This window comes from Odocoileus virginianus, chromosome 20, assembly GCF_023699985.2.
Source record: "Odocoileus virginianus isolate 20LAN1187 ecotype Illinois chromosome 20, Ovbor_1.2, whole genome shotgun sequence".
NCBI lineage: Eukaryota > Metazoa > Chordata > Mammalia > Artiodactyla > Cervidae > Odocoileus > Odocoileus virginianus.
Genome location: NC_069693.1, coordinates 3,237,474 through 3,254,792, shown reverse-complemented (window position 1 = coordinate 3,254,792; position 17,319 = coordinate 3,237,474). Strand labels below are relative to the sequence as shown.

The 17,319-nt window shown below is 54.2% G+C and overlaps 1 protein-coding gene and 1 long non-coding RNA gene across 12 annotated transcripts; one reads left to right on the top strand and one right to left on the bottom strand.

Moving 5' to 3' along the window:
- Positions 1–1,044: 1,044 nt before the first annotated feature.
- On the bottom strand, positions 1,045–11,933 carry LOC110152677 (leukocyte-associated immunoglobulin-like receptor 1). Of its 7 annotated transcripts, none has more exons than XM_070450296.1 (9): positions 11,446–11,933; positions 10,998–11,033; positions 6,740–7,090; positions 6,140–6,190; positions 4,966–5,085; positions 4,828–4,870; positions 4,706–4,743; positions 4,458–4,510; positions 1,045–4,054 (listed from the first exon to the last, which is right to left on the bottom strand). In XM_070450296.1, exons 1-9 carry the CDS (start codon positions 11,477–11,479, stop codon positions 3,908–3,910), a joined length of 873 nt encoding a protein of 290 aa, XP_070306397.1. In that variant the 5' UTR covers positions 11,480–11,933; the 3' UTR covers positions 1,045–3,907. The 7 variants fall into 7 exon arrangements, with proteins under 7 accessions (XP_070306397.1, XP_070306398.1, XP_070306400.1 ...); XM_070450297.1 differs by having other exon boundaries at positions 6,740–7,057; positions 11,446–11,932; XM_070450299.1 differs by having other exon boundaries at positions 6,740–6,898; positions 11,446–11,930.
- LOC110152678 (uncharacterized) lies at positions 10,344–17,199 on the top strand. Of its 5 annotated transcripts, none has more exons than XR_011481997.1 (5): positions 10,344–10,488; positions 12,494–12,660; positions 13,657–13,934; positions 15,273–15,334; positions 15,886–17,199. It is a non-coding gene; the product is annotated as an uncharacterized lncRNA (long non-coding RNA). The 5 variants fall into 5 exon arrangements; XR_011481995.1 differs by having other exon boundaries at positions 10,346–10,488; positions 13,657–13,930; XR_011481999.1 differs by having other exon boundaries at positions 10,347–10,488; positions 15,958–17,199.
- Positions 17,200–17,319: the final 120 nt, after the last annotated feature.

Here is a 17,319-nt window from a genome sequence, read left to right as displayed (position 1 = left end):
GAAGCGGAGGAACCAAAGATGAAGACTTCCAAGTTAAGATGCAGATCTTTGCAGGAACTAACCTCCAGTGCAAATAAGAAATGAAAGATCAGTACCAATAATGAATTGGGGGGTGGGCACCCTCCTCTGAGCCAGGGCAGAAACCTCCCGGCTGTGGAGATACAGCCCGCCATGCGGTCAGGGCAGGTCAGGTGTCCACGTGGGTCTGTGGCCCCGTCACTCAGAGCTGGCCGACCTTGGGCAAGTTACCTAATGTTTCAGTCCCTCGGTTCTTGCAGAAAAGTGGAGAAGAGAGTAGGACATTCTGTAGAGGGTTCTACCAGGGTTAAATGTGCCAATGTTTGCACAGAACTAAAATAGCCATGGTGGGAGCTGGCTGAGGAGCCTGGAGAATCCCGTGGACGGGGAGCCTGGTGGGCTGCTGTCCATAGGGTCGCACAGAGTCAGACATGACTGAAGCGACTTAGCAGCATCAGCAGGAGCTGGCTGAATCTAGGATGAATTGTTAAAATATACTTCAGATGTATAAGGACATTTAAAATACCAGGCCTGTAAGAGGCGTGCAGGTTTCTTATGTTTCTATTAAGAACTAAAAACCAAAACATCGACAACTGGACGCTGCCGAGCCCTAGCGGGATTCGGGGGTAAAGTTTATGTTTTAATCCGAGTGGGAACGACAGTCTGACCCCCATAAGCAGGGCGGTGACCACACACACTGCTCAGCGGAATCGGGGCTCTCCTGGCTGCTTCTGGGGTGGAGGGGGTGTCCCTGGTTAGCCTATACCTGGACCTGGAGTGACAAAGGCAGGTGGATAGTGGCCCAGATTGTGGACCCCCGTAAAGGAGGTGGTTGGGGTGTGGACCCTGGATTGACTGGTTTGTGTTTGATATGTGCGCCTGAGGAAGAGGATTCTTGCTCAGGAATTGGGGTAAGGGCGCAATGAGAGAGTCAGGAGACCTGTACAGTTGACTCAGGAGTATCACCAGCTCATCCAGGAAAACAGGTGTCCGGCGTCAGCCTTAAAATTCAAAGTCCAGTTTGGGTTGTTATTGTTTTAACCATTAGTATGAGTTTATTTAGGAATGGCAGAGGGATTGCAATTCACGACATTCAAACTATGGCAAACCACAGTCAAATCCAGAGAACAAAGGAGAGGAATGTTACCCAACAGAGAAAAAGGAGGAAGCTGGAAGAGGCTGCTTTGACTCAAAGCCCCTTGAAGAAAAGCAAGCGTCTACGGCCATACCACCCTGAACGCGCCCGATCTCGTCTGATCTCCGTCTGATCTCGGAAAAGCAAGCATTCAGGTCACTGATGGTTTCTGGTTGGCTGGGATGTGGCTGCTTCTCATTGGCTGGGATGTGGCTGCTTCTCATTGGCTGAGCTGTTGCGATTTTCTCATTGGCTGAGTTGTTTCTGTTTCTCATTAGCTGAGCTATTGCTCTTTCTCATAGGCTGGACTGTTGCTGGGCCAGGAGAAAATCATCCTTCCGCTGCTGCCTAGTAAGATAACTGTCTTCCTGCCCAGAAATGTAAAGTAAGCTGCAACGGAGGGGAGAGGCGAGAGAGCGCCCCTCTAGGCTTCCCAACTGCGGTTTAAAGGTTTCCCTTAGTATGTTCACACCAGAATGTGCCTGTATCACACCTGTTAAAGCATCAACGTTACAGGAACCCGAAACAAGACTAATACAAGAGGTACAGGGAGCTGTACTACACTGCATCCAGGCAGCCAGGCACCACACTCGGTGTGTGCCGCCAAGGTCACCCAGGGCATCCGCATCCGCCAGCAGAAGGACCAACAGTGAGCATCTCGTGAGGGAGGGCTCGGGGCCAGGCCTGGAAGCAGCTCCGTGCATCCTGCTCACTGTGAACGCCATCCCAGGACACACATAACCGCAAGGAGGCTGGGAGATCGTCTCGCTGGGAGCCCAGGAAGGGAGGACACGGTGCTGGGCAGCCACAGTCCTGTCACACGGGCCCACCTGGCCCTATGGGCACCTGCGGGTCACACGGTGGGCGTGCTTCTAGTCTCCCCTGCTTCCTACCCGACCTCCTCTTACATGGAGGTTCTAGGGACGCAGGAAATAGACTCTCAGGAATTCATTCTTTCACAAGCTAGTGGAAACAGAAGGAAACATCCCTGCAAGGAGATGCGTAGAATTCAGAGTGAGGCATTCAAGCCCAGAGGAGCCCGCGAACGGAGGTGGTGCTGCGGGTGGACACCCACTCAGGTAGACGGGAACCAGCTGCTGTGTTACCTTAGCTACTGTGTTACTTTAGGTGCAAAAGGGGTCGTTACAGGGGTGACCGAGTTAAGGCTCAGTCTTAAGGTTATTGAAGGGGAGGTGACCTTGGATATTCTAGGTGGACCCCATGTAATCACCAGGGTTCTTACAAGAGAGAAGCAGGAGGGTCAGAGAGTGAGGAGGTGAGACGTGACCACAGAAGCAGGAGTCCTAGTCAGAGGGAGGAGCCGAAGACGGAGGAAGAGGCCATGAGCCAAGGAGTGCAGACGGCCCCCAGATGCTGCAAAAGGTAACGGAATGGAGCCTCCCCTGGAGCCTCCAGAAGGAACACAGCCCTGCCCACCCCGGGTTTCAGCCCCGTGTAACTGATCTCAGACTTCTGACGTCCTGAACTGGAGGGTAATACGCTGCATTGTTTGGTGCCGCTATGTGAGTGGTAATTTGTTACAGCAACACTTATATGCTTGTTGGGATGAATGGCCTCCAATCCCAAATCTGACGGGCATTAGCCCGGTGAGGGGTGAAGGTCAGGTCAAGGACAGTGTCCTAGGCTGCTGGGCCCTCTCGTGTTTGGGGAATGCATGGCGTCCAATGGGGATGAACTGGCGGGGGGCAGGGGGGTGGGAGACGGGGGCCTGCCTGTTCCTCGGGGTGGACCTAAAGCCTGAGGGGCCCTCCCTGTGCAGTCATGGCCTCACCAGCTCCCTCAGCCAGCCCACCGTGTCCACGCGTGTGGGTGTCTGCATGAGTGTATGTGTGTGCACAGTGTGTGCATATATGTCTGTGTGTGCATATCTGCATTCGGGGGGTATGTGTGCATGTACACCCTTTACACTGTGCAGGTGTGTCTGGGCACCTGCGAGTGCATCTGTGCACGCATGGCTGTGTGCTTGTGAAGGCGTGGGAGCAGTATGCAGGTGGGGCAGCTCTGCGCCTTCACCCAGACACAAGTCCCCTCAGACACACTCTTGGGCCAGAAAACACTGATTGTCTTGTTTTTGTCTTGTTTCCCTCACTGAGTTTTGGGGGACGGTGGAGGCAGAGACTGGGACCTAGAACCTGTGTACCCAGCACCGCATGAAGGGCTGATGCACTTGGACCTGTGAGAACATTGACTGATGAACAAGGTGAAGTGTGATCCAGAAAACTGGGCATCAGCTACCAGCCGCATGAGTGCAACCCAGGTTCAAGATCACCACCCAAACTCCAGGAAGGTTTGTAGAGTCAGCTGAGAACACAAAACAGATCTCCAGGGCCAGTGGAAGATTCACAGGACATGTCTGAAGTCCACTGGGAAACTGTAGGGACATAGCTGGGTCTCTGGAAATAGCCAAGAACTATAGCTGGGTCTCTAGAAACAGCCAAGAACTATAGCTGGGTCTCTGGAAACAGCCAACAAACACCATAGCAGGGTCTCTTGAAACAAGTGCTTCATCTTCTCTCCAAGGAGCTAGTTGCTCGTGGGAGGGACCACATGGTTAATGAATCTCCTAGGAGGTAATGTGGGGTCTCAGGACTCCAGCTGTTGCCTGCAGGAGAATTGACTGGATGTCTTTCCAGAAAGGAATCATTCCACAGGGAAACCATCCCAATGTCCACTTCGGGCTTTTGCAAGTGTGACTTCCTGCATATTTAGGGCAGAGGCCAGGTGGGCACGGGGTCAATGTCTGGCAATGGTTGCATACGTGCTGGACTCTGCCAGGGGCTCTGTGGATGGCGGGGACACAGCTCTGGCTGCCCTCTGGGTGAGGGGCTTGTGGTTCAGCTGGGCGTAGGTCACCTCTTGGAGGCCTCCTGCAGCAGGGGTCTGAGGATAAAGATGCAGGGTGGGTTTGGGTGGCAGAGTAAGGGTATGTCACCTCCACAGTGAGGACACAGAAGACAGTGTGGCTTCTGTCCCTCTCTCTTGGGGTCCCTCCCTCTGGGGGAGTCTGACCACCATGAGAAGCACGTGTGGTGAGGATGTGAGATCCTGCCCACTGCCGGGGGGACTGAATGTCGTGGAAGTGGATCTTCCAGCCCCAGTCGAGCTTCTGATGAGTGCAGCCCTGCTCAGCATCTTGATGGCAACCTCAGAACAGACCATGAGCCAGAACTACCCAGCCGAAGCAGTTCCAACTTCCTGGCCCAAGAAACTGAGGTGATTCTGTTAGCTGCTAAATTCCAGAGGCTTTGGTTCAGAGCACTAGCTGATGAATGCAAGCACTTACCGAGGTGCCCACCTCTCCGTCCATGTCAGGAAATCTGTCAACGCTGGCCACATCTGAAGGGGAGGAGGACCAGGGCTCAGTTCTCTGAGGTGGAGCTTAGGAGACACACATGCCTGACCTCACAGCTTCATATTCCGTCTCCTCCCCACCTGCAACGTCCTGGAATGCTTCACCCCCCCCCCCACTGTTTCCTGCATGGCCTGAACCCCTGCTTCCCCCCCAGACCTGTCCCCCATCCTTGTCTTTACCTGGGGTCCCATCTAGGACATCCACAGCTGGACTGAGCCTGAGGAGAAAGAACATGTGAGTCCTGAGGGCTACATGGGGGCAGAGGACGGGTGGACTGGGAGGTCATCAGCAGGGTCCTCACCTCCCCTGGTGTCTCTGCTCCGCGTCTTTGCTTCTGGGCGGCCCTGAGGAGAGTCAGGTGTGAATTAAGAAGAGAAGCCTTCTTTCCAGCACCCCCAAACGGCCTGCCCGCTCACCCCACCCTGTCCCTGAGACCTACCCCGTTTTCTCCGGTGCTGACGATGGAGGAGGAGAAGGACCAGGAGGAAAAGACAAAGGAGAAAGGCCACAGAGACCCCGATGAGAATATAAACCTGCTCCGTCGACAGGCCTGTGGGAGCTGGGAGGGTGGAATCAGATTATCAGCAGTATGCCCTTATGGAGCACCTGCTGCATACCACCCCCCACACACACATGCTGGGGGCTTGTGGTGTTCACACTCACATATAGAGCCCTCACACGCACACCAGTCCTGTGGCTTGGGACTTGCCATCCCCCGCTTTACAAAGCCGGGTCTGAGAGCTTAAGCCCTGTGTCCACAGCGCATTGGCAGAGCTGGAATACTACCAACACCAAAGCCCGTTTTCTCCCTCTTTCCCCAAAGAGCACACACCACGAGGAGGGAAGAAAATATTTCCTCGTATGAGTAAGATCAGCACTTCTCCAGGCTCAGGCAGTGCTGCGGGGTCGGTGCATTTATTCCTGGTTTTGCACACGAGCAACGAAGAAGGTGGAAGGATTGGGTGATTCGATTTGCTCGGGGCCCAGAGCTGCGGAGGGCGGAACCCGATCCAGGCAGTCTCGGTGATGGGTTCTGCTCTGGACAAGAGTCTCCACAGCGTGAAATGGGAGGGAGGGAGCGAGATGGAAGGGGGCTGAGCTGGATTCCTACACCTGGCGGGTTCATGGCCTTCCGGGAGGGCAGGTCTGCCTTCTGGGCTGCTCAGGCATAACCATCAGCGGTCCCTTCCGCCCGCCGTGGACCTGACCACAAGGGGGCGGTGCGGAGCGGCGGCCAAATCCCCGAGTCTGGGGTCCAGTCTGGCTGCCCTGGGCTGGTTCCTCTTCCAATCCCTGCGCCTTTGGACAAGAACCTGCAAGCTCCTTTCCGCATAGAAAAAGGGGCGGAGGCTCTGACAAGGTCCGGGAAGTGCCTCCCTCGATGGGCCGTCCTGGCATGACTCCATCAGGGGCCCGGTGCAGAGTCATCCAGCCTCGTGGGTGCTGTTCCCGGGGTCCTTAGGAGTCAGAGACACCCCGGTGCCCTGCGCCTGCCAGCCCTTGCTGAGCTCCCACAGTCCCTGAGCCAAGCCCGGGAGAGGGCTGCACCCTGATCCCAACACAGATTCCCCCCGCCCCCCAGACACCCCTCCAGGCGGGGGTCGGCTACTCACCAGCGGAGGAGCAGCACTGAGCGGTGGGGGAGCTGCCGCCTGCAGGGGGTCCTGTGACGGTGGGGGGACAGGAGAAGGACTGGTGCTGTGTGGGGGCTGCCCAGGGTCTGTCCCACTCAGCCTGGCGCCTCTCCATCCTGAGCATCCGACCGCGGGCCACCCACAGTCTTCACTCAACCCCGGACAACACCCCGAGACTCCCGAGAAAATGGGGCCGGGGCCAGGCGAGGCGGAGCCCCCCTGCTCCATCGCGCTGGGGTCACACCCTCTGCACCTGCCGGAGCTGTGCCCCGCGTCACTGCCCAGACTCTTCATGGTGACCTCCTCTGAGGGGGGTGGTCAGAGTGTGCTGGACGGACCCCGACTCCAGGACACCCTGGGGGCTGACCACACACAGGACACGGACGGCCTCACCCCAAAGGTGCCCTGAACCACCATCCAGCCCTGCGCAGGGGTCCCTGACTTGCCCGGTGAGACCAGGCTGGGGGAGCTGAGCCAGGCGTGGAGGCAGGGGATGCATGGGCAGAGGGGACAGAGGCAGAGGGCCCGGGGGCGGGAGTGGGGCGGCGGGCAGAGGGCGCAGCGGGGTCCCGGGCACACCTGTGGGCAGGGCAGAGACGGCCTCCGTGGTCCCCTCCAGGCTCAGGGCCTCGCTGAGCTCAGACCAGCGGGAGTCTATCTGATAGATGCAGTGATAATGCCCGACGGCGTCTTCATGCAGGGCGATGATGGTGAATCTGGCCTCCGTCTCCTGTTCACCTCCGGACGTGACAGCCACATCCTTGTAGTAGGATCTATTGTCCTTCTCCAGGCGGAAGCTCCTAACCCTGGCAGGGCCCCTGCACACGATGCTCACTGGCCGCCCCCAGGGCACCACGGAGCCCGGCTCAGCTGAGATGGAGGGTCTGGGCAGGGTCCCTGGGAGGGGAGAGCAGGACCCCACAGTCTGTCCTGAAGAGACCAGCACACGACCGCAGTTCTCTCATCTTAGTGGACAATCAGGACACGACACAACCCACTCACCTTAGTGGAGAATCACCACACAGCACAACCCACTCATCTTAGTGGAGAATCACCACACGACACAACCCACTCACCTTAGTGGAGAATCACCACATGACACAACCCACTCACCTTAGTGGAGAATCACCACACAGCACAACCCACTCATCTTAGTGGAGAATCACCACACGACACAACCCACTCACCTTAGTGGAGAATCACCACACAGCACAACCCACTCATCTTAGTGGAGAATCACCACACGACACAACCCACTCACCTTAGTGGAGAATCAGCACGGATACAACCCACTCACCTTAGTGGAGAATCACCACACAGCACAACCCACTCACCTTAGTGGAGAATCACCACACGACACAACCCACTCACCTTAGTGGAGAATCACCACACAGCACAACCCACTCATCTTAGTGGAGAATCACCACACGACACAACCCACTCACCCTAGTGGAGAATCACCACACGACACAACCCACTCATCTTAGTGGAGAATCACCACAAAATACAGTCCGCTAATTTTAGTGGAGAATCACCACACAACACAACCCACTCATCTTGGTGGAGAATCACCACACTACACAGTCCACTCATCTTAGTGGAGAATCACCACACAACACAATCCAGTCACTTTGGTGGACATCACCACACAACACCAAACGTCAACAAAGGTCCATCTGGTCAAGGCTATGGTTTTTCCAGTGGTCATGTATGGATGTGAGAGTTGGACTGTGAAGAAAGCTGAGCGCCGAAGAATTGATGCTTTTGAACTGTGGTGTTGGAGAAGACTCTTGAGAGTCCCTTGGACTGCAAGGAGATTCAACCAGTCCATCCTAAAGGAGATGAGTCCCGGGTGTTCATTGGAAGGACTGATGCTGAAGTTGAAACTCCAATACTTTGGCCACCTGATGGGAAGAGCTGACTATTGGAAAAGATCCTGATGCTGGGAGGGATTGGGGGCAGGAGGAGAAGGGGACGACAGAGGATGAAATGGCTGGATGGCATCACTGACTCAGTGGACGTGAGTTTGAGGAAACTCCAGGAGTTGGTGATGGACTAGGAGGCCTGGTGTGCTGCAGTCCATGGGGTCGCAAAGAGTTGGACACCACTGAGTGACTTAACTGAACTGAACAACACAATTCTCTCAGTGGAGATCACCACACAACACAATTTACTCTCTTGCTTCTTTTTCTTTTTGGAAACTTGCAAAATTGTACAATGTTCACCACAATCCAGTTTCAGAATGCTCCCATCACCCCCGCAGTGGACAGCCCCACCCCCACGCCCCCCCCCCCAGGAGCGGGTGAATTCCCATCACCGTGGTTAGTTTCCCATTGACGTAAGGACCCTGAGACTTGGTCACATCTCGCTCAGGGTGACATGGGAGGTGACAGAACAGCTGGGGGCCTGGACATGTCTGCTGGCGGTGGGGGGCGGCTCCCTCCCTGGCCACGGCCACTCTAGAGAGAAGGGGAGGGGACGCAGGCTGGGAATGATTGGGTCATTCCTGGGATGAGGAAAGCAGGGCTTTGAGTGGGTAGGAGTGACCTGGGCTGGGTCTGAAGGGAAGGGCAGCTGCCTGTCCTGGGAGAGATCGTGTGGGTGAGGGTCATGAATTGCAGAGTGTGGAAGTGCAGGGGGTGTGTGTGTATGCATGTGTGTGTGTATGTGTGTGCACGTGTGTCTATGTATATAGGTGTGCACATGTGTGTGTGTGGGTGTGTGTGTGTATGTGGGGGGCTTGGGGTGTGGGTATGAATGTGGGGGTGGTGTGTGTGTGTGTGCAGGTATGTGTGTATGCATATGTGCATGTGTGGGGGTGTGTGTACGGGTGTGGGTGTGTACAGATGTGGGTGTTGTGTGCAGGGGTGTATGGGTGTGTATGTGTGTGTGCAGCTGTGGGGGTGTGTGCAGGGGTGTGTGTGTGGAGGACCTGGAGCACAGATCTGGTCCCATAGACCTCAGGGAGTGAGAGTCCCTGTGTCCACTCCACAGCACCCGGGTGAGCCCAGAATCTGAAGGGTGGGCACCGGCTGGAGACCAGCCGGTTCAGGTTCAGAGGCAGTCTGCTGGCACAGCCCTCAGGGGAGGTCAGGCTTTTGTTCAGTTCAGGCTATCAGCGGATGGATGAGGTCCACCCACATTGTGGAGGACAATTTGCTTTGCTCAAAACCCAATGATTTAAATGTTAAGACCATCCCAAAACATCCTTGCAGACACACCCAGGATGTTTGACCACGTAAATGACCATGGGCCAGCCGAGAAGACACAAAATTAAATACCACAAATTCCACCATCCCCCACAGCATCAACTTGACACATGTGTGCACCTCCTGAAACCACACCTAACCTCCAAATAAAGACAACAACGTGAGTGAGTGAGTGAGGAGTGAGCTCTACCTGCCCCTGCCTCTGTGGGGACTTCACTGACTCTGAAGCCATCTTCCTGCTTCAGGGCTGCAAGCCCCCACCACACCCCCCACCACGCTCCCACCTGGTTGAGATACGTGGGGTTTCCAGAAGCCTCAGTGACAAGGACACGGAAGTACACTGGGATGGAGGCAGAGAATACTGAGAAAACCCAGGGATGGTCTCTGCAGACTCACCCTGGACACTGACCCTCACCCACCAGGGAATGTGGGACCAGACCTGTGCTCCAACTACTCCACACACATGCACACACACGCACGCACATACACCTGTGCACACATGTGTACACATGTGCACACATCCACACACCCACATATACACATGTGCGCACACACCCCTGCACATACACGCACATACACATGTGCACACACATATACAGACACACACCCACATATACACCTGCACACATGCACACCTGCCCACATACACACACACACCCGTATATACACAAACACAGATACACACTACACACACGTACACACACACATCTGCACACATACACATACACCCATATACACACACACCTGCCCACATACACACACACACAGCACCTGCATACACACACACCCTTCACTTCCCTGTCCTGCAGACTGTTCCCCTTACCTCACACTTTCACACCCAGGACAGGCAGCTGCCCTTCAGACTCAGCAACACAGACTGGGAGACCTCCCCCTCCCTCACACTCCTTCACCCCTCACCCCCTCCCTCCCTCCCTCCCTCTTTCCACCACATCTAGTCCCGCCCATCCATTTATGGATGTCTGCCTGTGCCTCTGGTTTCACAAATACGGGAAACACCCCGGCACCTGCCCCCTTGGGGCTGACAGTCCAGAGGGGACAGACCATTCACAAACAATTGTGCGAACCCATGGGTACGGGGCGGTGATGCGTGCCCTCGGGGTGAGTGTGGCAATCTCGGGGAGGGGGGCAGATGGGAGGCCGAGCTGCCCCCCCAGGGGTCGAGGGAGGTGGTTCCTGAGCTGAGCAGACCTGGAGGACGGTCTGGGCTGAGGGGCAGGGCGGAGGGGTCACTGTGGGGAGGGCCGGGCTGGGCGGGGAGATTCAGAAAGTGAAAGAAAACCCAGAGAGCGGCCAGCCTCACGGGGGAGTGCAGGGGAGGCTGGAGGCGATGGCAGGCCGTCTGCCAGGGCAAGCGCTGTTCTCTGCAAGGGGCTGCGGGGGGCGGTCTGGGCTCGCAGGGGGCGAGCTCGCGGGCTCAGCCTGGTCCTGAGGGTCGGGTCATCCCTGCGGGGCCATCGAGGGCAGAGAGGAGACAGGGGAGACCCGGGCCAGGGTCCCGCACTGGGGCTGTTAGCAGCTCGGGGTATAAGCCAGGGCCCCCAGACCCGGGTCTGCTCCGCTCTCATCGAGGTCCGCCTTGGGGAGACAGGGGTTTGGGGGAGACTCACCCTGCTGGGTGCAGGCCATCTGGGCCAGACAGAGCGCTGGAAGAGAAGCGCTAGTGAGAAGACGCCCGCCTCGTGGTTTCCTCATGGGCTGCAGTTCCGGGGCCTCGAGGAGCCGTGGGGTGGGTGGGCGTCTTCCCATGATGTCCCAACGCACCCCCCCCCAACATTACGTCTGAGTACAAGCCGTCTCCTCGCTCTGAAGTAATCTCAGACAACCCCAGCCCTCCTCCAGGCCAGCCCGGCTCAGTCTGCACTCACCCCACACCCGACCCCACGTCCAGGACTGAACCTTCCCCGTCACTTAGGTCTGGGCCAAAGCTGAGGCCGCCCCCAGGGATGGAGAGGGAACCGCGTTGCCCCCCAGGACCCCGGCGTCTCCCGGGCTGGAGTCAGGGCTGAGCGGAGCCCCTCTGCCCCTGGAATCCGGCCCCGGCACCCCCGGACTCACCCAGGCCCAGGAGGGTGGAGGGCCCGGGCGCCATGGCCCAGCCGTGTCCCGGCGCGTCCCGGAGTCGGTGCCGAGGGACGGAGCCTGCAGCCCGCGGGAGAAGGGGATGTGCTGCCGGCCCTTCTGGGGCCGTTTCCACAGCAGCAGCCTCACACGAAGGGGAAGGGCGCCCTCCCCGCCCAGCACACTTCCCGCTAAGGGGCCGCAGCGCCCCTCAGCCGTTCCTCCGTCTGGGTTCCCACGAGGTTCAGCTTCTCTGGGGTGCACCCCGAGGGGGGAGCCCCGCTCTCCACCCGTGAGCAGAGCACACTTTGTGCAGCACGCCGACTGGACCGTCGGTCCCGACTCCGTTCTTGGGCAAAGAGTTACATCACTTTATGCCAACGGTTCCTCGTATTGAAATTGGAGAACCCGACATCCTCCTCTGAGTGTTTAATATTGCGATATATGGTACATTTCCGGAGGGATCGAGTGCATTAAAAATATCGTATCACGTGGGTTCTCTGCCCGTTTCCCAAGCGGTGCTGGGACCGGGGGAGGCGGGGCTGGCCCGTGAGCACACACAGAATCCCAGAGCTGAGTGATGGGGAGACAGACCTCGGGACCTGGCCCTGGGCTTGGCACCCGGTGGGGCCCCCAGCTGGGTGCTGAAATGAGAGCAGGGCCGGGGGATGGGAGGGCGTGCACGCACATGGAGCCCGCAGGACAGGGGCCCCATCCTGGAATCCCCTGGACGGAATCCCTCCGTCCCGAGGCCAGCGAACAGCTGCTTCTCCTGGGAGGAGCTCTGCCAGACGGTGATGGCGGTCTCCACAGCAGCCGGGGCTCAGTCTCCTATTAACAGAAACCTAGTTCTGTCTGAGGGTCTGTGCTCCAACCCTGGACTGGGGAAGGGGGCGTGGAGAGGATGCGGTTTGGGGCTAAGGCAATCCAACAATCCCATTTGCAGTGATTGGTCCAGAGGGGGCCACAAGACCGCGGATGGTCAATGATACTTAATGTGGAATATTTCAGGGTTTCTGGAGTCACATTTCTCTCTTATTAACAGAGGGTCTCATAAGACGTTTGCCTCCTTTAATCCTGTCCATGGGCAGCTATATGATGATGATGTGATATCTGGTGCTGCAACAGCCATCTTGCAACCATGAGGCAACAAGCTTGACTACAACAGCAGAGATAGTGAACACACTGAGGTGAAAGAATACAAGATCTAAGGTTTGTAGAAACTCCTGGAATTGCTGAAAAAGCCTTGCGACTGCCTACCCCTGGAATTCTTAATAAGTAAAGGATAACTGTGCTAGATTTTCTGTCAAATATCAGCCTAAATCTACGGACCACACTGCATCTTAAAATAATAACTCTTTTATTGATAGCTCAGTGGTAAAGAATCCGCCTGCTAGTGCAAGAGACACAGGTTCAATCCCTGGTCCGGGAAGATCTCACATACTGCAGAGCAGCTAAGCCCGTGTGCCATTACTATTGAACCTGTGCCCTAGAGCCTGTATTCCAGAACAAGAGACGCCACCACAGAGTGCAGAGTGCCCCAACAGAGAGTAACCCCCTGTTGTCACAACTAGAGAAAAACCACACAGCATCAAAGACCTAGCACAGCCAAAAATAAACAAATGATTTAAAAAACAATCATAACTACTTTAAAAACTAAAACTGCTTTATAGAGTGTTTTAATGGTTGTCTTAAATGCCTCAAAGAAATGAAAACTCAGCAAAGGTTATATGGTTGAAATGAAAAGACGAGATTCCCTGGAGCCAAGTTGAATGCTGGACATGACTGTCACCTTGACAGTGATGAATCAAGTTTTAGTTTCATGGCCTGGCCGAGGGTAGCAGCTAGAGGCTAAAGTGTGAGGCTAGTGAAGTCAAGGCTAGAGTAAAATCAACCAGGATGACCCTGGCTGACTGAGATGAACACCAACACAGCCCCGTGTAACTGCGTCTTTCTGGCCTCTCTCTGTCTCTCCCTCGTTCATGGTCATTAGTGGATTTTATCAGCTTTATTAACAGATATCTTGCAGACAATTAACTGCAGCCATTAAATATGGGCGTGGCCACTGTGGATCTATGGGTCCACAGCACAGAATCGGAGTCAACAATGCCGAGGTATCCAGGGGCATGCTCCCTGTTTCCAGGAGACTCCGCTGCAAAGCTCACCTCAAGTTTTCCAGATTAGCCCACACCTCTGTTTTCCCCTCAGGGCTTCCATGGTGGCTCAGACGGTTAAGATTCTGCCTGCAATGCAGGAGACCTGGGCTCAGTCCCTGGGTGGGGAAGATCCCCTGGAGGAGGGCACGGCAACCCACTCCAGTATTCGTGCCTGGAGAATCCCATGGACAGAGGAGCCTGGGGTCGCAAAGAGTCGGACACAACTGAGCGACTCAACAAGACATCAGAGGCAGAAACAAAGCAAGCTGAAAAACGCGCTGTCTGTGGTGTGTTGGACCAGAACAGTCCAACAGTTCTGTATCTCAGCGAGTACGCCAGACCAAGCAGTTTTCTTTCTGCTCTGTGTGGGTCTCTCTGTTCTGCCCTGGGCTGGGCTGAGAAAAGAACAGGGCTTCCTGAAACTGTTCTACAGGAAACCCAATGCTATATTAGGCAGCCCTCATCCCCTAACTACTCCCTGTCGTGAACTACACCTTGGCCCCAAGCCTCCTATCCAAACTGGCCATGATTTGGTTTTACAAGTGTAAACTCATATCAAAGCTTTAAAAACCTTTTTTACTTTTCTTCTTTCCTCAACTAGCAGGTCTTATGATGATGGTGATATATAATACTCCTTTACCTACTAAATACGGAAGTACATTATTCTCATAAAAAAGAAAAATTGTGGCGCTTCCCTGGTGGTCCAGTGGTTAAGGATCTGCTTGCCAATGCCGGGGACATCTGATCCCTAGTTTGGTCCCTAGTCTGGGAAGATCCCACAGGCCACGGGGCAACTAAGCCCGTGCAACACCGCTTGAGCCTGCCTGCTGCATCTGCTGAAACCCAAGCACCCTAGAGGCCGGGTTCCACCGCAAGAGCAGCCACGGCAGGGAGAAGCCTGCACCACAATTAGAGAGAGCCTGCAACCAAAACACATACAGATTCACAGGATTACTTCAACCAGAATTGTAACTCAGTATCACTTACAGAGATAATAATTTCCTTGGTGAAAGTCAGTGAGTTGCTGAATGTATCTTGCAATTCTGTATAATGAGCAATGTAAGATACATATAAAAACTCTTTCTTGAGGGCTTTATCTAGAATCTTCTTATTTGTTGGCCAAATAAAATTTCTGCCTTTCCCTCTGTCTCTCTGTATTTCTGTCTCTGCCAGCGTCTCTCTGTCTCTCTATTTCTCCCTCTGTCTGTCTTCCTGTCTCTCATTGTCTCTGTGTCTCCATCTCTCTGCCTCCCTCTATCTCTGTCTCCCTCTATCTCTGTCTCCCTCTATCTCTGTCTCCCTCTATCTCTGTCTCTGCCTCCCTCCCTCCTGCCCTCTTGCTCGCTCTCCCTTCCTCCTGCCCTGCCCTGAACTTGTTGCTCCCTTGCCGGCAGCCCCGCAGCCCTAGGCCCCGGGATTAGCACAGTTGCTCCCTTGCTGGCAGCCCCGCAGCCCTCGGCCCCGGGATTAGCACAGTTGCTCCCTTGCCGGCAGCCCCGCAGCCCTAGGCCCCGGGATTAGTACAGTTGCTCCCTTGCAGGCAGCCCCGCAGCCCTAGGCCCCGGGATTAGTACAGTTTCACTCGACAGCTGCACTCAGTGGTGTGTGGAGCAGCCAGCTCCAGCCACTTCCTGACAGCTGACTGTGAACATCCCTCCCCCACTGCAGGTTCAGTGACCTCACTTTGGAAACTTGATGTGAGCCACACTGTATTTACTCCCCAGAAACTGGTGAGTGCTACAGATCAGTTGCTTTCTTTCCTAGACGTAACTGTTACACATTTCCCATTACCCTGCTGGGCAGTTTCCAAAGGCTGCCTTAAAGAAAATTAAACAACACAGGGAGGACTTCCCTGGTGGCCCAGTGGGTAATGAACCTGGCTTGCAATGCAAGAGACACAGGTTCCATCCCTGGTCTAGGAAGATCCCGTGGGCAACTAAGCCCATGAACCACAACTACCGAAGCCCGCATGCCCTAGAGCCTGTGCTCCACGGCAAGAGAAGCCATCACAATGAAAATAAATAAATAAATAAGAACACGGGAAGAAACCCTCTATGCCATCCCCATCCAAAACGAAAACTGACAAAATCCTGTCTATATCCCTGGTTTCCCGCAACAGGCTTTATTCCTTCCTCACCTAAAGCAGCCAACATCTAAAATCGTGTGTTCAAGTTTCTCTCGAATTTTTGCAAATACAGTGTGACCATATATATACATATATGTGTGTGTATGTATATATGTATGTGTGTTCATTGTTGTTTTTAACTTTATGACCCAATAGAGTTTTGAAAATGATGTTTGAAATCAGATACGGAGTAAGCGTGGACTGATGTTCTATTTCTTTGACTACAAGATGGTGGAGTAGACGGACGTCAGCTCCTCTCCTGTGAGAACCCCACAAACTACAACTCACTGCACAACAACCATCGACAGGAGAATGTCGGATCCCACCAAAAACAGATACTTTGCCAACAAAGGTCCATCTCGTCAAGGCTATGGTTTTCCCAGTGGTCGTGTATGGATGTGAGAGTTGGATTATAAAGAAAGCTGAGCACTGAAAAATGGATGCTTTTGAACTGTGGTGTTGGAGAAGCCTCTTGAGAGTCCCTTGGACAGAAAGGAGATCCAACCAGTCCATCCTCAAGGAAATCGGTCCTGAGTGTTCATTGGGAGGACTGATGCTGAAGCTGAAACACCAATATTTTGGTCACCTGATGTGAAGAACTGACTCATTGGAAAACACCCTGATGCTGGGAAAGATTGGGAGAATCCCAGGGACAGAGGAGCCTGACGGGCTATGATCTATAGGGCTCAAAAGAGTTGGACACAACTGAAGCGACGAACACACTTCCTTCTTTTGGTGCTCATCTGTTGGTGAAGAATTCAGTTTTTCGTTGCCTGAAATTAATGTCTTTATCTCACCTCCAATTTTGAAGTTTTCTCCTGTTGTAAAGTTCTAGGTTGGCATTTATTTTTTAGCGCTTAAATATGGCATTAATCATTTCTGTTTCAAATGACTGCAGATCTTCTCATTGCTCCTTTGAAAATAATGTGCCCTTTTTCTCTCAGTGCTTTTAAGATTTTGCCTTTGGAGTTCAGCAGTTTTCCTCTGATGTGTCTCAGTATATGTGTGTGTGTTGACTTTTACTGAAGCGTAATAGATTAAAATTGCATATGTAGAATGCACAGCTTGACGAATCCTCACAGAATCAACACTCCTAGGTTGTCCAGTAACTTCTCTTGAAAGGTAATGACTTTGCTGACTTCAACAGCATGGGTTAAATGTGCGTGTTCTGGTTCTTTATCTCAGCGTGAATATTCTCTGCAGCCTGTGTGTGTGTGTGTGTGTGTGTGTGTGTGTGTGTGTTCCTCTGCTCAACCGAATATTCTAAGATCTGTCCAACACCCTGGGTGCTGTGGAGTATTTTATCGTGTGAATCACCACCACGTGGACATCCCCCCTAGTGTAAAGAGGCATTTGCTTAGCTTCCAGTTTACGTTAGGATGGAAAGTGTTGCTTTGAATGTCTTAATTCATGTCCAGTGGTGAGCATATATGTGCATTTCTGTTGGAATAAACCTGAGACTGTAATTGCCGTGTGTTGTGCTGTGCATTTATTCAGTTCTAGTAGGCACTTCTGAATATGTTTCGCAGTGATAGCATCAGTTCACACTGAGCATTCTGGTTACCCCAGATCCTCACTGGTCCCTCTGCT